This window comes from Quercus robur, chromosome 5 (assembly GCF_932294415.1).
Source record: "Quercus robur chromosome 5, dhQueRobu3.1, whole genome shotgun sequence".
NCBI lineage: Eukaryota > Viridiplantae > Streptophyta > Magnoliopsida > Fagales > Fagaceae > Quercus > Quercus robur.
The window spans coordinates 2030472-2053070 of record NC_065538.1 but is presented as its reverse complement, the minus strand read 5'-3'; the positions used below and the strand labels follow the sequence as shown (position 1 = coordinate 2053070).

The window sequence follows — 22599 nt, the reverse complement described above, 5'->3', positions numbered from 1 at the left end:
TGACCTTGGCTATTCCGAATGACCACACCAAGTCCGGATTTGTTATCTTCTTTAAAGATTGCTCCATTTTAGCTAATTTAATTTAATAAAAAAAAAACATTTGTTTGAACAATAATTAATTAATTAGAAGAGTCATACAGTTATGGTACTATATGGGCGGTACATGTTAATTATTAAATATAATTTTCCATATTGCTAAGCATTAATTTTTCATTTATAGTTAAACATATATCAATTTAAAAATATTAATGGATGATAAAGTTAATCCATAGTAATACATAGAGATGGGTTCAAGTTACATTTGGTGTAACTCCACAAGAGTTACACATTTTTTAAGCCGTAGATTTATGAGAGATCCAACGGATAAAAACAAAACACTATTATCCATTACAACATTAAATACTTACCTAATTAATAGTCTCCTCATTATCTCTCTCCTCGTTAAATATTTCTTATGTCTCTTTTTCTTTCTCCTTTTTTAGTCTTTCTTTCCATTTTCTTTGCAATTTCTCCTACGTTTCTAACTTCTTAGTTTTTTCCTCTAACCAAACTCCAAGGCATTGATAAACCCTGTTAAACTCATTTCGACTGATTTCACAAATCTATGTCCATGCCTTACGATATTTCTGATCCCCACCCTGTAGAAAGTTAATTAAGCCATGAAAAATTAGTAAAAGAGAAACTCAACAGACATAATGTGAAGCCTAGATATTCAAAATTTTAATAGTGACCTAAGATTTTTAATTATCTGAGAGATTTTAACCTCAGTCCATAAGCTACAAAAGTTAAAAAAAGAAAAAAAAAAAAAAAAAAATCACCTGGAGGCAAACCACTGCCTTCTATGCCCTCTCCTTAAAATTAGGGTCATTGTCAAACTTCTTTTTTGATTCTTTATAGAATTCCTAACAAGTAGCATTCAAGTTAGAATCACATTTCTTTTCTCTTTTTGGTAAACAGTTAGAATCACATTTCATCATTTAATTTTTCATTTTTGTAATGTGTCACAAAATCATTCTTCATTATAAAATGCCCTAACGTGTAAAAGAACTCAAAAGTATAAGAATCACACAGTGAAAAATTCAGTAATTTTAAAATGAAGGTAATTCTTCCTTGACGACATCTTACTCCAAGCACTACCAAAAACGCGCTTTGGAGCTGCGTTTTTTAAAAACACAGCTTCAAGATACTGTTTGAGCTGTGTTTTATAAAAACGCAGCTCCACCACTGGACGTATAGCTGCGTTTACTAAAAAAAAGCAGCTTTAGACCCATCTAGGGAATTTTTCTTTTTTCAATATTTCCCAAAGCTGTGTTTAACAAACGCAGCTTAAATTGATATAGAGCTGCGTTTTATTAAACGCAACTTAAACATTTATATAGAGCTGCATTTGATTAAATGCAGCTCCAGATATGTTTAAGTTGCGTTTAATCAAACGCAGCTCTAGGATTGCTATAAAATGAAAAAAAAAAAAAAAAAACCCCTAAATTTCAACACAATTAACCTGAAACCTTTGAAAAACACTCTCAGCTCTCTCAACCTAGCTCCCCGATCCCTAATCTCGCCGTTGTGCCCTCACAACCTCTCGTCGCCGTGCTCTCAACCAACTCACAAACCTCACGTCTCTTAGCCTCCCTCATCAATCGGTAAGCTCTCTCTCTCTCTCTCTTTCTCTCTCATCAATCCTCTCTCTATTTGTAGGAATCGTTTTTCTATTCTCGCCATTTTCAGTAAGGAGGACAGTTCAACGGCTCCAATCAAAACCCATTTCAGGTACGCTTCGATTTTCCCCCAAAGTTTATTCATCCCGATCGAAACCCATGTGAAATTTTGTTCCTGCGGCAGAGAGTTGATGATGGTTTTGATTGAGTTTGTTGCGGTGGCGGAGACATCCATGGTTTTGAGTAAATTGTAGAGAGATTTTCATAGACAGAGAGAGGGAGTTTGAGTTTTGTTGTGGCGGATATTTTATAATGGGTCGGTGTTGTGGTTAGGCTTTTTTCTTTTTGGGCTCCGGCGGCTACCTATTTTGCTATTTTGCAATAATTGAACAAACTCTTTTCAGCTTGTAGTACTCAGTGGATTTTTTTTCCCCTGAAAGAAAAGGGGGTGGGGGAAACTTTAAGATCAAAAGTGATTTTTGAAAGTGCTGGAATTATATTTGATTGATGATGAATTGACACTGTTCCCTTCTCTAATATCTCTTACGTCTTGATAACTTGAAATACAATAGGAGATGATAAAGTGAAATTCACACCTTTATTTTTAAAGCCTTTTTATATGATAAAGTCAGTGCCTCCCTTTTTGAAACTGAATATTTTTGCTTTTCACAGATAGTATCTTGGTAAATCCTTAGTCCTACCTTGTCTGACCGTCAACAATCTTGGTAAAATTGTGTCTTCAATAATTCAATCTTGATTGGTTTTAATATATTTTTTTTTTGTTATTATTATTTTTTTATAGGATTTTTTGTTATTATTCTTGAAGTTTGAGTATGTGATGGCTGATGGGTTTCAATGAGTATGGTCTGGTTAGTATGTGATGCATTTTATTTATTGTTATGACGTATAAATTATTGTTATTGGGTCTGATCATAATAGGGATCACCAAACTTCCAATTAACTTAAGAAAAAACATAGGAGAGAATTTGTTAAAGTGGAAATGACAAAAACAACTTCAGTCGTGGTTACCTACCTGGCTTTGATCAGGTACTAGAAAAAAACAAAAGGTAGAAAAAGGCCTCCATATTTCTTTAATAAATTATGCGACCTTAAGATTATCCTAGGGCCTCTCTCTCAATCTCACTCGGAACTTAAGCCGTGGTTGCCTACCTGGCTTTGAGGGATTTGCTTCATGGGGTTTTTATATTTTGTTGTTTTTTTTTAGGAACAAAAGGTCCTCTCTCTCAATCTCACTCGGACCTCTCTTCATTACCATTTAATTCTGTTTCAAGTATCAATTCTTGACTTTTAGTTGCTTTTAGCTCAAGTTGTGGCTTTTAGTTGCTTTTATTAGCAACTCACGCACACTCCATCAACAGCACACACCTGCAACACCACACACATGCCTTATCGGCACCACATGCATGCCTCATCGGCACCATACACATGCAACATCACACACACACACCACACTCCTAACTCTAACTCGAGCTCAGTTGATGTTTTATTTTCTTAGGAATTTAAATTCAGAATGAGGACAATAATTTTTGTGACTCATTGTTTATAAAATGAGTTATGTTTGCAAAGGAAGATGATACTGAGGAGCAAAAAATGGTAATGAAAGTATTGTGATTGGGCAATATTGGGATTGCAGGGATTTGTGATTGGGCAATATTGGGATTGGGCTGGAAAAAAAACCTATAGCTGCGTTTTCTACAAAAAAAAACGCGGCTACAGACAAAAATCCTATGGGAGGCTGTAACTGTGTTTCTTAAAGGCAGCCCAAACATAGACCCTAGCCATGTTTTCTACAAAACGCAACTATAGGTCCCACATCTATGGGTGTGTAACGCGGCTATAGGGTGTAGAAAACGCAGCTATAGACCCGGTTTGGGCTGCATTTTTAAAAAACGCAGCTCTAGGTCTTAACCTATAGCCGTGTTTTAAACGCAGCCCAAAGCAGATCTATAGCCGCGTTTTCTACAAAAACGCAGCTATAGGTCTCAGCTTATGGGTTGTGTAAAAACGCAGCCATAGGGTGTAGAAAACACAGCTATAGACCCAGTTTGGGCTGGGTTTTTAGAAACGCAGCTCTAGGTCCCCGCAGGGGGCTATAGCCGCACCACATAAGCCGTGTTTGGAAACGCGGCTATAGAAATGCAACTATAGCCTATAGCTGCGTTTTTATGGGCTATAGCTGCGTTTTTCAAATGCGGCTATAGCCTTTTTTTTGTTGTGAAGTTTCATTTTGTAGGAACTGCAACTGAAAGAAATTAAGGTGATGAGGTAACCGTAAATTTCCCAAGAAAAGTAATTCAGTCTGAAAGAATTACTACTTGAACTGAGGTTAATCTCTATAAAGAGATGATGGAGGCTTGAAAGTATAGTGCAAAAAGAATGACAAGAGGAAGAAGATGATGAAAAAAAAAGTGTTAATGCTATGGTTTTTTTTTTTTTTTTTTTTTTTAATAAGAAGAGTTAATGCCTAAATCACTAATTTTTAGGGAGTAATAATAATATTACTATGAGTGTTTTTTGACCCTTAGATCTAATAGTAATCAATGGTTCATAAAAGGTATAACTTTTGTGAAGTTACACTAGGTGTAACTTGAATCCATCTCTAATACATATATGAATGTTGGGCACAATTTTTTCTTTCGGGGGGGGAGGGGGGGGTGGGGGAGAGGAAGCACTGAAAAGAAAAGGAAAAAAAAAAAATATATATATATATATATATAGAGAGAGAGAGAGAGAGAGAGAGAGAGAGAGAGAGAGAGATGGGTTCAAGTTACACATTTTTTAAACTATTGGATTTAAGTAGATCCAACAGTTAAAAAAAAAAAAAAAACCCTTATTATTACAAATATTTTTATTAGATTTTATTAATTACCCTCATTTATTACATTCTAAACTTATCTCTAAACCCAACAAAATTTAACGTCTGACTCTCTCTCTACGTTTCTCTTTCTCTCCATTTGTCTCTTAGTTTGTCTCACTCTCTCTACATTCTAAACCTACATTTCTCTCTCTCTATCTCCTCCTCCTCCTCCATTGCTCCTCCACTGTTGTTCTACCTCCACAGGTTGCCAACAGAAAAAAAAATGAAGAGGATGGTTTCAATTTATTGCAGCGGCTATGATGTCTGCAATTTATGAGGAAAATAAGGAAGAAGATGGTTTCCTGTATATGACCTACAGTGGCGAGAATACCTCTGGGATTTGCTGAATCGGGATTAAGCTGCATCTATGTGAAGAGGAGTTGCAAATAAAACTAAGAAAATGATGGAATTAGATCAGATGTAAATTCTCTGTAGTTCATTAGATTGGTTTCTATTTAGAGAGTAATAAGAGAGTACTGAATATCAAAGCATCTATGAATACTTTTGGGTGAGTCTCTGTACCTGGTTTGTCTCTGATTAGAGTGTATATATACAGCTTCATGGTTCCTAGCTGTTGAGGGCCTTAATTGTGGCTTTAATGCCCTTTTTGTAATGCCTCAGGGCTCATGAATATGGGTTTTAATGAGGCTTCAACGGTCTGCCAACTATTTAGTAACTGTCCAAGGTATTGAATGCTCTTATTAATGGCTCTCCTGTGTTTTTCCGCGTTGTGCAGAGGTGGACGAATACATTTGATGAGATCGTCTAAGGAAGTTGAGTTTGTCAGTCCCATCAAAGGGGTTATGAATATTAGGAGTTTTGATTGTATTAATACAAGTCATTCTCTGTTTTTTTTCTTTTTCCACCAAAACTTGTTGAGGTCTATGAATCTGGGCCTGGGCCTTTTTCTTTTTGCTGGCATGTTTGGGAAGTTATCATAGAGGAAATTGATTTGGGCATCCAAAACCAAATCTTCCTTTTTGAGCTCACAAACTAAAGATGTGGATTTGTATCGAAGCCCCAAATCAACATGGATAGGTCACTTTTTTTTCATCCTTTTTTTGAAAATGGTTCTAAGTTGTTTTGCTAATCACCAATCAATGTGGATTATAATTGATGTAGATCTAATTGCTCTTTTGTATGATCTATGGGCTATGGGTTATAGTCTTAAGTTTCAAGTCCAAACCATTTGATTGACCCAAACACATGCAACTAAATAGTCCAAAAAATTAACATCTTTGGTAGATGAGAGTTGAAGATTCCTAGTTTTAATGGGTTGACCAACATTTTGACCCAACTAGAAAATTTGTTTTGGACCATTTAACTCTTAAGAAACCAACAATTAAGAATACCGATCATTTTTTCCCCCGAAAATTAATCTAAATGCTATTCCAATTTTTTTTTTTTTTTTTTTTTTTGAGAAGAACTATTCCAATCAATTAATTGCCAATTTGATCATAAAAATAATAACCATAGTAAAGAAAAGAGTTTGAATTTGGTAAGGATTGGGTTTAAAACTCATGGTTTACACAATCCAGTAAAATGTTGATATATCAGCATTTTACTTAAAATTCAATACATTTTACCATATCTAATAAGATCTCTATAAACTCCCAATTGGTTAGAATTATATATGGGTATTAGAATTGATTGAGTATGGTTGTGCTTATTCTTAAATATATAATAAGGTGATGTGACATGTTAAGATTGGAAGAGTAAAATATAGGTTTTACACCACATCCTTACAGAATTTAATTTCTAAAGGAAAATATTTTTTTCGTAGTTATTGCCAACCATAAATAAACCACTAGAAACTAAAAAGAAATAAAAGATGAAGAAGCAATGCCCTGATGATGTATTAGCTTAATAAATAACAAAAGATTACAATAGTGGAAAAGAAAATTAGAAAAAAAAAAGTGATGAATTTTTTTTTTTCACTATTACTGCTTTACCTAAAAAAAATTGAATTATTAGAGATTATATAGGAATTCTCATCAAGATTTATAGTGCCAGTGACTCTTGAGGCCTGAATGAGAGGAGGAGCTAGGAATAAGATGGGAACAATTTTGTGTTAATCGGATATTATATATATATAAGCTTTTATTTTATGCATCATTTTAAAATTTAAACTATAAAAATTTACAATTTAGACAATTTATTGATAATATAGCTATTGATCTTTAATTTTCTAGAAATTTTGCAAGCATGAAGAATATAAGAAGAAGATGTAATCTAATAATGGATTTGTCAAAATTCACCTTCAATATAAAATATATATATATATATATATATTAATTAGGCTTGTAGCGTAAGGTTACAACCAATTTTGTAGCTAAACTTTTTTCCTTTTTTGATAGCTTTTTATATTTTTCATGAAAATAGTATCAAAGCTTTCTTAAAATTGTTAACTAACAAATACTCTAAGGGCACCCGTTAATCGAACCCTATAAGTACTTATATGTAATCTGATTTGATAATAAAGAGTAATTATCATTAACTAAATTATTGTAGTTTTCAAATTTTATCATATTTATAAAAATAATAATAATAAAAAGAAGAATATTCACATTTAAATTGTCGTGTTAGTTGAATGAATAACTCCTACATAGGAAAAACTAAGGTGAGTAGTTAATAGATCATTGATATACTAACACATTGATAGGGCAATTTTCGAATATAGATCCAGTTAACGAGTGCACTTAGAGCATTTGTTAATTGACCGTGTTAGAAAAGTTTTGATACTACTTTCATAAGAAATATAAAATAAAAAAAAATTGTCAAAAAATTGCTTTTTTTTTTTTTTACTCATAAAAATTTTAAAAAATATTTTCTAGACCAATACCCTTAGAACATCCGTTAATTTTTCAATTAAAATATAATAAAATTTATAAAACCCATGGTCATATTGTCTTAAGATGTGTTAAGTGATAGAGATGCGTTAAGTACTTTCTAGCCGTTGGATTACATGTTCTTGTTATATCTTTCATGTTTACAAAATTTCAAGAAAATCAAAGATCAATTGCTATGTTATCAAGCAAATATTAAAATTTCAAGTTTTTGTGATCTAAAATTGTATATAAAAAATAAGTTTATTGATCGAATAGTAAATAATATTCAATTTGAACGAAATTTGATATGCATATTAAGAACATAAAGAATATAAAATTCAATAGTTAGATTTTCAAAATTCACACTCCAAAAATAGATATATAAAAATTTTGAAGAGTATCTTTCCAAATTAATTTGGAGATAAATTTTGTTCCATGACTCCCATCAAACACTTGAAAAGGTCCAAAAGGTCCCTCTATGAAACACTACTTTTGCATGTCTATCATAAGGTCCACAAGGTAAATGAATAAAAGGCCTCTATGAAACCCTTTATGTATCCCTATCATAAACATAATTCATAAGGTCCACAAGACATTACTCTGAAGGTTTATATATATATATATATATATATATAAACATTTATGGACACAAACAGACATTTGAAAAGGTCCTTCAATTAGATTATGAAACATTCATGAATCCAAAACATATGAACAAGGTCCCATGAAACACTAATTTCCATCTCTATCATGTCCAAACAAATAGTCATAAGGATTAAGGCCATAAGGTCATCAGGTCCTATAAAATACGGCCTCACACACAAGAGTTATATATCACGATATAATCAACTCAGAATACAAGTTCAAAAAATTTGGGGCTGACAGATATAATGTTAATGTGTGACCTATAAAAGTATAAATATATCATCCAATCCAAAATATTGGATTTAACCAAAAACAAAAACAAGATCAATTTAGCCCAAGATTTGATCATATCTCGCAATCCTTTTTAATCCAACTAGTATAATTATTTTTGTTTTGCTTTGGGCTATTTTTATGACAAGGAATGTGGGCAAACTCACTATCACCGATTCAAATGTACTGTCAACTCCTAGAGACTAAACATTTAAGAGTACCAAACAAACTTTTATTTTATTTATTATTTTTAGATTTCACTTTAGTTCCTATATTTTCAAAATTATTTCAAAAAGCTAGTTATTAACATATGATGATGAAAAATGTGGATATGATAAACTGAATTTATATCACATCATGGGCTTCATGTCATTGAAGACGCCTTGATTAAATGAGTTTTGTTTTATACATTAACATTTTATATTCACTAGATATTTTTAAAGATATTTTTGAAATATTTTAAAGTATAATAATAATTTTGAAACAAAAACCAAAGGTTAAGAAACAAATATGTAATTTAACAAATGGCCTTTTACCAAAAGTATCCAAAAGTTGACAATTCCAATCAAATAGTTGCCATTTTTTTTTTAATAATAGTTAGAAATTGTAAATGCAAAATTTGATCATTAAAATTACATCCATAGTAAAATTGTTTTAATAAAAAACTTTTATTTTTACAATTTTTTAGTGTCAACCAAAAATAAACAACCATAAATAAATAAATAAATGGTGGGAAGTTATGCCCTACTGAAGGAATGAATCTTAGTCTAAGATGGCCTACCCTCTTTCATTGGTAACAAAAGCAATTAAGCAACTCAAACGTGTTGTTTTAAACTGTCACTATCTTTAAAGGCCACAATACAAACCAGAATTATCAAAAAATAACAGCTTACTTAAGTCCATAGGCAGACTATAAAAAAGCATAATCTTTGATTGAATCCAAGCCTTTCTTGCAAAAGTGTCTACACATTTGTAAGTTACTAGTAAATTCTTCAGTAACCCAACCAAGCATAGTATTTGCATCGTGCTCTATCTCAACTACCAAAAGATTTAAACTAATACACAACATTAGACCATCCCTAAGCAAGGTGTAGAATGGAAAGAAAGTCTTTATGAGATTGTTGTCTAAGATGAGAATTCTTAACCAAGTTTAGGATATGGATGGTGTAGAGGAAAAGGGAAGGAGATGGGGAGGAAAACCCACCATTTGAAATTCCCCCAATTTGATGGACTTTGGAAGTAAAGGGATATGAATGCTCAACTATATTGTGGATTAGAGGTGGCAAAATCTAACATGACCCATGAACTCGACAAGACTAATCCGTTTATAAATATGTCATGGGTTAAGGCTAAACGGGTTTGGATTGTATTCGGGTTAACACAACTAACTTCTTTTATAAACGAGTCGTGTTCGTATTCAACATGTGAACTCAGTTGACCCATTTAACCTGTTTAGCTTATAAAGTTATTACTTATTTTGATATTATTGCTTAATTTATAGTTGTTCTTATATGTTTATTACTATATTTATATTTTTAATTGTACTTTAATTTTAGATTTATGGGAATTGATAAAAAATTATATAGGTTCGATATGACCTATTAATCAAATAGATAATTAAACAGGTCATTTGTATTGACCTTTACATGACTTGTTAATTAAACAAGTTAAACGTGGTAGGTTGGGTCAACATGTTTAATAATCAGGTCGTGTTCGGGTTTATGATTTCTGACATGTTTACTAAATAGGTCAGGTTCGAGTAAACCCATATAGCCGAATAGTCATGGCTCGACATGACACGAACCTAATCTGTGAACACGAATTACCACCCCTATCGTTGATGGATTTTAAACAGAAGGTGGATTGCTTTTTGTAATTTACAATCAATGCAAAATGGGTTGCTTTTCAATTTTACCATCAACGCTCTTGTATACAATCCGCATTTTAAGAGCATCTCCAACAATCTCTTTAAATTTTTATACTATTTGGATGGTGAAAGTTCATTTTAGTTTTTACTTACTTATTTTTTCAAATACAATTTCCAACAGATTTTCTATCTTTACTCTATCTCATATATATATATACATATATATATATACATATATATATACATATATTATTTCTTTATTCTTTCTTTAATTCTCCTTTATTACTTTTTAATCTTCAATTTGTTAATAGTTAGTGTCCATTTGACATGAATTATTTTTGACAACTTATTTTACTATTCAACTTATTTTTGCTATTATTGATGAGTCTTACTGCATTTTTTGGTACTATTTATGAGTCTCATTGTACTATTCCAACTAACTTATAGCTTTATTTACAATACTTTCAGTAAAAAATTTTTAGTTTTAGCAAAATAAATGGATCCTTAATGTTCATTTTTTAATCTTACTTTTCCCAATTAAATTTTTAATCTTCAAAAGTTTAAAGAGTTTTATTTGTTAATAATCTACTTTTAATTTGAGAGATCTTCCCTTAAATTATCCGTTAAATTTTAATTACTAATATCCATTAACTTACCATTATCCCTTTTTTTATATATAAAAAAAATTATATCTAATCTTAATTAAAGATATTATTATTCCTATTCATTAACTTTTAATTAATTTCCATTAAAAAACAAAGCTGGAAGGCTGAAGGCAGATGGCCACGTTTATTTCTCCCATCAAAACACCTAATAAAAATCAAAAGGCCATACACCATCCGCACGGTTCACCATCTGGATTTGATTTCTTCTCATCAAACACAGAGAGAGAGAGAGAGAGAGAGAGAGAGAGAGAGGGGGGGGCAATCTCCGAGAGGAAAATCGGCGTTGTGCTTCACCGGGCAAGAGAGAGAATCGCGTCATCTTCGTCCTCCGTCGACTGCTCTGCCTTCACCGCCGCTCGTCCTCTTCCCCCACTGCCAACGACATGCGGTCGAAATGGGTTTGATCGGTTTTTTTTTTTTTTTGGGTTCTGATTTTATTAGTTTATGAGAAAGATTGTATTTTGTAGTTTTATTGCATTTTCTTGTTTTGTGCTTTTGTTCAGATTGTATGCAATAATTTTACTTTCGAGAGGAGAGTTGCTTCCATTTGTTCTCTGTTGAGTAGCGAGAGAGGGAGTGAAGAAAAAAGAGAAAGGGAGTAAAGAGAGAGATTTTTTTTTTTTTAATAAAATAATAATTTGGAGTTGCTCATCTCTATAAAGAGAACTGCTGCAGCAACTTCAAAAAAAAAAAAAATTGTAAAAGTTTTGCATGTTTTGGAGCTGACTCACTTTTGCAGCGCAAAAGTCCAAAACTAAACAAAGTGTCAACAAAGATCATAGATGTCAACATCCTAACGGATCCGGATCCAGTGCATACGTGTCGGCAATCCGCGCCCCATTTAATAAAGCTGTCCTCCTTCAGATTCGCTTATATAGATTGCTCAATGAAATTTCTCGTCACTCTTTCCCCAACCCTCACGTTAGAAATCACTACTATTTATTGTTGTTGCAGAAATAGTTGGAGTTGCACTCATCAGATCAATGTGTTAGTTTAACAACGATATATTAACTATTTACTATTTCTATTACTATCCCATATGAGACTTTTTTTTTAATATATATAGAAATCTTACATTGGAATTAATCATTTAAATAACTAAATTATATTATTGATATGATAAAATTTAAAATAATGGGAATTATCTATTTGGTTCATGATAATTAGTATTATGTATTATCATATCAGGATTCAAATCCAGGATTACATAAAAATACTTATACACATTTTTTAAAATAATCAATATATTTATTAGATATCATGCCTTATATTTTAAACCAATTTAGGGGTGTGTTCTGCTCCTCTAAATTGATATTTGTGAATCATTTAGCTTGCTTTTAGTTTATCTTCCTCCACAACAACATTATATGCAAATAATTATAATTGATCTATTTCTCAAAATTAGTCGTTTTTAAGAGATTTATATAGGACAAATTATTCATTCAAAAAAAAGTATATATACATAAAATTCTAAGATTCACACTAAATTAAATAAGCCTCTACCAACTGTATATAACTCAGTTAATACTTAATATTAGTCAAAATTGCTAATTTTTATCATTTTCTCTAAATACAAATGCGTATAATTTGACTGTATTTGATGTCTATATCATATGACTAGAAAGAGGAGGATGACTTAACTATGAAGTATGAACCCATTTGATGTTTCTCAAAAAATGAAAAAAATACAAAAAAGCTACCTACTAAGCATACCAACTTGAGACGCCAACCAAGGGAAAATTTTTTTCTTAAAAAAAAAATGTTATTTAGGTCATTTTTCATTTTGTATATGGGGGTAGTACATCTCAATTTGTGATTTGTTCAACCATTATTTACGAGAGAGAGAGACAGAAAAAAGTGGAATAAGGATAAGCTAAGCCAAGTCCTTTTCCTCATACAAGGCTAGCGGTTTCCAGCCTCTCCTATGTTGACTCCACTTGAATTTCTGTAAATGTGTGCCTGCCACGTGCCTTTTTTCTTCTCCCTGATTTTAGGAGAGAAAATGAGGAGGAAATAGCTAGACGAGAAAATGCCATATGTTCTGTACTTTTCTTTTCTTTTCCTTCAACGTGTTTTCTTTAATTTCTCAAATGGTTTTTTTCCCCTTTTCCTTTTTCTTTCTTTTATCAACTAGTCTATTTATTTATTTATATTTTTTAAAATCAAGTCTCAGCGGTGATTTTTGTGTTTGCCAGTAGATTTTTTTTTTTTTTTCCTTTTCCTTTTTTGAATCAAAAGTAGTTTTTTTTTACAAAAAAAACCAAATGATGACCGGCTCCTCTATAATTGTCATATATAAATAATATAATAATAAATAAAAATAAAAGAATTTTTTTATATATTATGTAATAGAGTGTAACAGTAAATTTATATAAATTACTTGTTTTATTCTTCTACTTTTCTCTTCAACTGAATAAAAGAGTTTTTCATCCCTCCAACCAAACACATATAAGGAAAAAAATCTTTTCTATCCTTCAACTTTACCATCCTCTTACTATTTTTTCTATCCTCAAACTTTTCTACCTCTCTAACCAAACAAACCATAAAAGAAGAGGAGGATGTATCTAATGCATTTTCAACAATTTAGAAGATTTGGTTCATCAATGGGATGATTAATGACCTTAACGTCACCTCCCCCTATATTGTTCTTGCGAATGCTTAAATGTTATATTAAATTGATTTATGAAACTTCATAATATTTTTGTTGATGTATTTTTGTTGTAACATAAATTTGTTGTGTTACACACTTGCACTAGTATTTAATGATAAGAAAATGTTTTAAGAACATTTTGTTGAGGAACTATGTTTTTAGTCCATATAACTACAAAGTGTAGGATGTCTCAAGTGCATTATCAAACAACAAACAGTTAGGAGATTTAGTTGATCAACAGTATGATTAATGGCCAACTTGACTGCCTATATATTGGTCTAGTCATACACTATGCATGAATTGATCCCTGTAATTTCATAATATTTATGTTTTATATATGTGATTTACTAGTGTACAAGATGAGTTCAAGTTACACATGGTGTAACTTTTTAGAGTTACACATTTTCTAAACCATTAGATTTAAGTAAATTCAACGGTTAAAAAAAGACACTCATTAATATTGAGATTAGGATATCATTTATTATCCCTTATTTATGACATTACATACTTATTTCTAAACCCAAAAAAAGGTATACATATCTCTCTCTCTCATACGTATTTATATAATCTTTTCTCCCTATATATATATATATTTTTTGGAGGGGGATTTTCTCCCTATATTGTTTTCGGTTTTTGACACAATTAACAACATAGAAATGGATTGGCAAAATATAAAACATAAAGGTAGAATAGAATTTGAAGTAGTACCAGAGGAGAAGTAATTTGGGTAGAGAAATTTCGCTCATATTCATATTAAAATATTTTGTTTTTTTATAGATAAGTTTCTCTTTGTAAACACCATTGAGGAGGTCTTCAATGAGGAGCAAGATTGAAGAGGTGGAGTAAATGGACTTTGACCTAGAGATGGAATAACAAGGAGATGAAATTGAAAGTCAATCACTTTGCTTGCTTGTAGTACAACTGATTTGATTCTTATCATTTCTTTGTACCTTTTTTTTCCTCTTAATAAAGATTTTAGCAATTTAATAATTGAAATGAAAAATTGGATGGGATTTGCTCTTAGTTTTTGCTCTTTAATATTTATTCTTGTAATCAAGCTAAAGAATTTAGCTCTATCAAATTCTTGGGTCAAGAGCACAAAGCCAAGAAATAAAACAGTTAAAGAGAAAATGAGATTGTTGTTCCTAATTAACAAAATGAGAAAATGAGTCATAGGTTGAGAGACAAGGTGGTGGTAGGTGCAACCTTTTTATTGCAACATAGATTTTGTTGTTATACAATAAATTGTTTATGGACTATTTTAAAATATGCTAAAAGCCTTTAACTCAAGTGGCATCATAGACATTTAGAATTCGAATTTTTCCTTCCCAATTATTGAATCATCATTAAAAAAAAAAAATTGAAATAATAATTCTAACACATGTACACGTATATGTACAAACATATAATAACACAATCATTTTTATATATAGATAGGCAAAATTCTAGGCCTATAACTCGGGTGAGCTTTATGTCATCCCTTTGGAAAGCTTGATATCTTGCCTACGAGTTTAAACTTTGATGCAATTCTTTTAAGTGCTGTACTTTATGCTTTTTATCTAAATTCAAACAACTGATTACTCTAAATGTAATTTTATAGGGAAAATAGTATTATTTATATTATTGGTCAATGCAATAATGTGTCTAATTTTAATCAAGAAACATAAAGTACAACAAATAAAGAATTGTACCTAAGAAAAAAGTGGAACATATTAAGAAAAATATATATGGACAAAACTTAAGTACAGTACCTTAGATGCTGTTCCTTAGACATGGCAAAACGGGTCAGAATATTTTGACCCGACCCGAAAAATACTCAACCCAAACCTGGTTTTTTGACCTGAAGCAAAAACGGGTTGACTCGTAACCCGACCCTTGTTTTTTGTGGGCCAACTTGACCTGACCCGACCCCCAACCCAACCCTAACTCGAACCATTTTTTTTTTTGGTAAAAAAATAGTAAAATTAAGAAAATATTGGTTTAATTGTTTATTGTGAGCTTTAAGAAAACAATTGATACATTTACATAACTGTATGCAAATTAATTGAAAGATAAATGTACGTGGTTGAGTATTCTGTAATGAGTAAAGATTTTTAGATATCAAATAGCAAAGTACATGCCAAGATAATCTGTAGAGTTAAAAATATAGATTTAAAATTGTAGATATGTGTGAGAAACATTCACAAATGTAAAAATAATGAAGCCAAAATATCAAATTAGTATAAATTATGAATGCTTAGACCTATTTTTTAACAATTTATGTCCAAAATAAACGGCTTTTCAAAATAAATTATGATATTTCTTAAAGTATATGTTGCTTAACAATGATATGACATTCATAAAAAAATACCATGTATAAATAAGTAATCAACCAAACTTTAATGTATATCTCAAATTGAAATAGAGTGTCAACCACAATTGATAATAGATTATATAATTAATTTTCAAGATTGTAAATTTCTTATATATTTTTATTCTTTATCAAATGAGTTATTCAATAAGTCATTTGTAATTTTGTTTTATGTTTTGGGATGTTGATATTGTGTAGAAATAAAACTTGTGTATTTGTTTTATTTATCTTTGTGTTATTTTGTTTTAGATAGCAATGTTAGGATTTGTATAATATTAAAATTATTGAATAAATATTAATAAGTTTAACTGAGTTCATTTTTGATATAAGTAGTGAATTTAAAATAATGCATTTTACATCAAGTAATTTGTTGCATAACTTTCCAAATGGCAAATACATGCTATTTTCTTTATAAAAATAAAAAAACAAATTCATGTGAAAAATACGGGTCAACTCGACCCAACCTAATTGACCCAAACTTGTTTTTTTACCCGCTTAAAATGACCCTTTTTAACCCATGACCCGTTTGACCCACAACCCGATTGACCTGACTCGAACCCGACCTGACCCGCCCATTTTTCCATGTCTACTGTTCCTTAGGTTCCGCGCTTTTAAGATTTAGCCATGTGACTACTTAATTAAAAAATATACTTTCATCCCATGAGAAAAAATTCCACATGGCAGAATCCTAAAAAAGGAACCTAAAGAATAACACCTAAGTATTGTACCTAAATCTTGTTCAATAAATATATTGTTACTAGTAAAAATACAAGATTAAATCAATATTGCATTAGAAATTATTAATTTTGATCCTTTTTTAAAACTATCCTCTTTGGCTTGTGTGAAAAGAATTCAATGTAATTAAGTCCATCTTGTTGAAAATATTTAGTATTCTTAAAAGAAAAAAAATAGTGGGTTAATCCCACATTAAAAAATGAGTATGAGTTAAAGAGATTTAAAGTATGTGCTATGTATCCAAGAGATAGACCCCTTTGGATATACATCAATGTAAATTTCTTTAAGACCTTTTCCTTTCTCCTCATGTGTATGTTAAACATATTTAATATTCTCAAAAGAGTATAGTCTAAGCAACGAGTCTTACTTTATATCTCTCTACAAATCCAATAGATCTATATTTTATTTTATAGTCCCACTTATAATCAATTAGTTATTTCCTAGTGGATAAATTCAGGTGCCTTAAACTCAAGGAGGGTTGTTTTCTTCATTGAAAATTTTAGCAATAAGTTATGTTTTGGTCTTTTTTAGTCCTTATTCATTGGACTGATGAAACAAAATCATTCCTTGGCTTTGGAAATTTTATGCTTTATCAGGGTGTAGGGTGATTGGAAATTTTATGTCACGTTGCCATTAGGAAATTTCAACGTAAGACCACTTGTACAATTATACAAGAGTTCGAAAGAGAAGGTAACTTTTATTATTAAAAAAATATAAAAATGAAAAAAAAAAAAAAAAAAAAAAAAACAGAAAAGAAAGAAAGAAAGAATAATCAAGCCTATCTTGTTGAGTGTAGTCCTTAGCTACGACTCCTGATTTATATCTCTCTACAAATCAATTAGACCTATATTTTATTTTATAGATCCAATTACAACCATTTGGTTGTTTTCTTGAAGGTAAAGTTAGGTGTCATTTTTAAACTTACTCTGTGTTGTTTTATTCATTGCAAATTTTAGCAATATTGCGTTTTGGGCTTTCTCATTCTTTATTCATTGGAATGAAAGAAAATCAGTCCTTGGCTCATTATCAAATGCCCAACAATCGGATGATTTTATATTGAATTGATCCACGAAACTTCATAAATTGATGTGAAAATAAAATCTTCAAAAGAATTAGTTGCCAATTCAAGCTTGTTTATTGTTCTTTGTAGTTTAAGCATGAGCATTTTAATGGTATAGATCAACCATATATATTATTATGGATCTCTTGCTGTGTAACATGATATATAAGCAATATATTAGCATGTTTACCTTCATATTGTTAAAATTTACATAGGATTTGACTTTGCAATTGGAAGGGTAAAATGATCCAACGTTCCTCCTTAAACAATTCATTTCTTCACCAGAGATTGCCCAATAAATTTTTGCTGCTAATCCACGATCAAAACATTGCATCATTAATATCACCACCACACGTTGCAAGTTGATTGGAAATTTTATGTGCTAGGCTAGCATGGGGTGATGGAATTTTCATGTGTTATCAAGGTGCAAGGTGATTGGAAATTTTATGTGTAATGTTGTCATTTGAAAAATTCAACATAGGATCACTTGCACAAATTTTTTTTTTTTTTCAACACAATTATACAAAAGTTAGAAAGAGTACTAGAGTGGAGTAGGTAACAGGTTAGAGGATTCATGGCTCATGCTCATCAAAAAAATTATACAAACAAATATTCTTTGCATTTTTCCCATCTCATTCCTCCCCCTCTCAATCAGGCCTCAAGAGTCATTGGCACTACTATAAATCTTGATGACAATTCCTATATAATCTCAATTAATTCAATTTTGTTAGGTAAAACAGTAATAGTGAAAGAAACAAACCATCACTTTTTTATTTTTTATTTCTAATTATCTTTTCCACTATTGTATTCTTTTTTTATTTATTTATTTATGAAGCTAACCCATCATGAGGGCATTGGTTCTTCATCTTTATTTCTTTCTAGTTTCTAGTGGTTTATCTATGGCTCACAATAAAATACATAAAAAGTTTATTTTTTTGGTTATAGTTGTTATTTTTACGATCAAATTGGCAATTAATTGATTGGAATAGTTCTTCCATTTTTTTATTGGAATAAAGTTTGGATGATTTTTTGGGGGAAAAATGATTCATACTTTTAATTGACGGGTTTCTAGAAAGTTAAATGGCCCAAAAAAAATTTACTAGTTAGGTTAAAATGTTAGTCAACCCATTAAAACCAGATGTCTTCAATTATCTTGATGCATTTTTTGGGCTATTTATTCGCATGTGTTCGGGTTGATTCAAATGGTTTGGATTGGAAGCTTACGCTATAGCCTATAGGTTTCACTTGCTTTTCACTTCTAAATTTTATGAATCTGTATTGTATACATGTCTGTCTAGTAAACCAAATTTGGCATTTGGAAAGTAATTTGTTGTACCACATGGGGAAAGAAAAACTTGGCTCAAATGGACTCAAATGGACAAGGCAAACTTATTCCAAAAATGGAAACCCAGTTCCAGATCAAACAAAAGAGCAATTAGATCTACATCAATCATAATCCATGTTGATTGGTGATTAGGAAAACAACTAAAAACCATTTCCTAAATAAGTAAGAAAAAAAGTGACATATCCATGTTGATTTGGGGCCCAAAACGGAAGATTTGATCTTGAAGGCCCAAATCAATTTCCCCTATCAAAACTTCTCAAACAAACCTGCCAGCAGAAAGAAAAAGGCCCATATCCACACTATTATTCATAAACCTCAGCAAGTTTTGGAGGAAAAGAAAAACAGAGCATGACTTGTACTAGAATAGTCAGAAAACCAAACAGTTCAAATTTTCATAACCCCTCAACAGAGGATTAAAAAGCACAACAGATCCACACAACATATGTTCTACAAAATGGGAAAAATAATACATAACGTAGCAAGATGTAAATTGCAAACCTCACACCACAAAAAAATTCAATTCAAGCTACGTTATTCAAACAAACCAACCAAAACAGAGCATGGATAACAATACACCCTATTTCAACTTTATGTATATTAAATGATGTGAAGCCAACATAGTATATTGTAAAATTCACATTAATAAATTACAAATCGTTGGCATATATAATATGTTATTTGCTCCTAAAATCAGATGGTATAGAAGAATGAGTGTCTAATAATAATCATGATAGTGAAAAGCACCCAGAAAATCAAATGTGAAAAGCAAAGCATTCAATTTTCACTAATAATATAAATCTTACGCCAAACACTGATAACCAACATAAAATAAAATAAACGCAGATAATAAGATAAATAAATCTTTTAAAGCTATTTTTTTCTGCTGAAGAAATTAGAAGCAAACATGCATTTCATTCTTTTTCTCTTTTTATACCATGAGAAAATGACGGAACATGCCAAAAGACCCAAAATATACGCACATGTGCGCGCAGATAAATATGATAGAAACTATGTAGTAATAACTCAAACAAAAGCATAAAAGGACACTTTGATTACAGTAAAGTCTGAAAGAAAGCTCAGAAATAAGGAAAAAAAAAAAAAAAAAAAAACCCAAAAACATTTGGTTTACTTGTTACACACATAATAAAGCTACCTGGAAGAACAAAGACTACATATTATGAACGGTGGAGTTGGCCAAAACGATATCCCACTTACTGATGCTGAAGGTGATGCTGCCAATAGCCAAAACGATGTAATTGTACTACAAGATAGGTTTTCTCGAAACCGGTGAGTTCAGATGTTCAGTTCCACGTTCACAATTACATCGTTTTGGCTATTGGCAGCATCACCTTCAGCATCAGTAAGTGGGATATCGTTTTGGCCATAGTTAATGTCAACAAGTGGGACTTCATTCTGGTGGTCATTGGCAACAACAACAGGTTGTCTTTCTGTCCAAATGGACCAAATCCTTCTGCATATGCGTATCAACAAGGGATCCAACTACATCATTAATGAGTTTTAGGGCTGACACAACTTGCTGAAACCTGAAACAAAATGGAATTGTTAGAATAACAGTAAAATTTACAGAGCGTCAATAATGGGTTATGGGGAGGAAAAAGTTGAAATACTTTCTCACCTATCATGGGTCATTGAGATTATCTGGTGAAGATCGCGTATTAACCGTAGAAGTAGAACAACAATGCTGACAAGGGTCCTAACTACTTCAGAAATGAGTTCCAGGACCAACTCAACTTGCTGAAATCTGAAACAAAAACGGATTGTTAGAAAAAAATTTACAGAGCGTCAATAATGGGTCGTGGGGAGGAAGAAGTTGAAACTCTCTCACCCATCATGATTCATGTGCCATTGGGATTATCTAATCCACTTTCAAAATTATTCTTGATGTGTTCTAAAAAGAGTTATTTATAAACCTGGGGAGTGCGAGATGCAGTGCGGTGATGAGAATGTCCAGGCCAAAAACAATTTGAGCAGCAATTTTAGGATCTTTAAGAGGACTCATTTTATAGTATGGAGGAACTGGGATAATATGGTAGTATGGAAAACTGGAATAATATGGAGCAAACATGCAAACATTCTTGACGTGTTCTAAAAAGAGTTATTTACAAACCTGGGGAGTGCGAGATGCAGTGCGATGATGGGAAGTGAGAGATGCAGTGCGATGATGAGAATGACCAGGCCAAAAACAATTTGAGCAGCAAGTTTAGGATCTTTAGGAGGACTCATTTTATAGTATGGAGGAACTGGGATAATATGGAGCAAAACTGGGACAATATGGTAGTATGGAGGAACTGGGATAATAGATTTTGCTGAGGGATTTTTTTAATTCATTACCAGCCCCTTACCACTTATGGTAAGGGGCTGAGGGCTTTTTAATTCATTATCAGCCCCTTTACCACTTATGGGTTTTTTTTATCCCTTACTACTTATGGTAAGGGGCTGAGGGTTTTTTTAATTCATTATCAGCCCCTTACCACTTATGGGGTTTTTTTATTATCTTATTTTATTAAGCAACTTGCATTGGCAGTTTTGACTTACTTATCATTTTGCTGATGGTTCATCTTGGATAAAGTAGTCACTTCATCCAAATAAATACGTCAAGGTCAGTTTGGATTCAGGCGTTTTTTTTTTTTTTTTTTTTTTTTTTTTTTTTTTTTTTTTTTTTCAACCAGAGTGCATATTTCATTGATCATGAACAGTAAATTTAGGCCAATGAATAGGCCAAACAATAATAAACCAAAAAAAAAAAAATTATCTTTTAATTTTTTTCAATTTTTAGTTTTCAGTAAAATAAGCTGTATCCAAACGCACTCTATATTTCATTAGACTCACAACTATATATTAACCATTCATCCTTACTATATGTAGGACTTTGTCATTTAATTAACTAGGTAATTTACCGCAATAATTCTGAACCATTTAACTTGCTTCTAGTTTATCTCCCTCAACAACAAAAGAAAACGCAAATAAATTATATATATATATACACACACATTAGTATACGACTCAATTAATACTACATTTAATTATTATCTATTATCATTCTCTTTAAAAGAAAATATGTAAAGTTCGTTAATTTGACTATAGGAACTTTAAATATTTTGTATTATATTTCTAAAAAACGAAATTATCAATAAATAATGAAAGTTCAAATGGGTATCCACAACCTCCCATCATAGTTTCATTTTAATACAAACTAGTCGCTAACCCGTGCGATGCACGGGAAAACTATTAGAAAATAATAAAGCATGCATATATTAAAAGACAATTTAAGTTCATGTGTGCTTGCAAGGGATACATACCTAAATAGTTCTTGCGGTAGAAATAAAAGCCTTATCTTTGAGATAAGAACTAATGTAAACAAATTAACCTTACATAAAATAAAATAAAAAACATAAAACTGATGTCACGGGAAATTCAGCCACAAAGTAGTAATATATAAATCTCTTAAAACCTAAACCTAAACGTAAGGACTAAATATTTATGCGCCTTCTCTTGCTTTCCTGATGTATTTGGTTAAAAACATAAAACTGATGTCACGGGAAATTTAGCCACATAATAGTAATATATAAATCTCTTAAAACCTAAACCTAAACGTAAGGACTAAATATATAAACAAACTAACCATAC

The 22599-nt window shown here is 31.2% G+C and overlaps 1 protein-coding gene across 2 annotated transcripts; it reads right to left on the bottom strand.

Moving 5' to 3' along the window:
• Window positions 1–20213: 20213 nt before the first annotated feature.
• LOC126728986 (uncharacterized) lies at window positions 20214–21418 on the bottom strand. Of its 2 annotated transcripts, none has more exons than XM_050434761.1 (3): window positions 21080–21418; window positions 20588–20713; window positions 20214–20495 (listed from the first exon to the last, which is right to left on the bottom strand). In XM_050434761.1, the coding sequence occupies exons 1-3, from the start codon at window positions 21193–21195 to the stop codon at window positions 20372–20374; spliced, it is 366 nt and encodes a 121-aa protein (XP_050290718.1). In that variant the 5' UTR covers window positions 21196–21418; the 3' UTR covers window positions 20214–20371. The 2 variants fall into 2 exon arrangements, with proteins under 2 accessions (XP_050290718.1, XP_050290717.1); XM_050434760.1 differs by lacking the exon at window positions 21080–21418 and adding an exon at window positions 20883–21042.
• Window positions 21419–22599: the final 1181 nt, after the last annotated feature.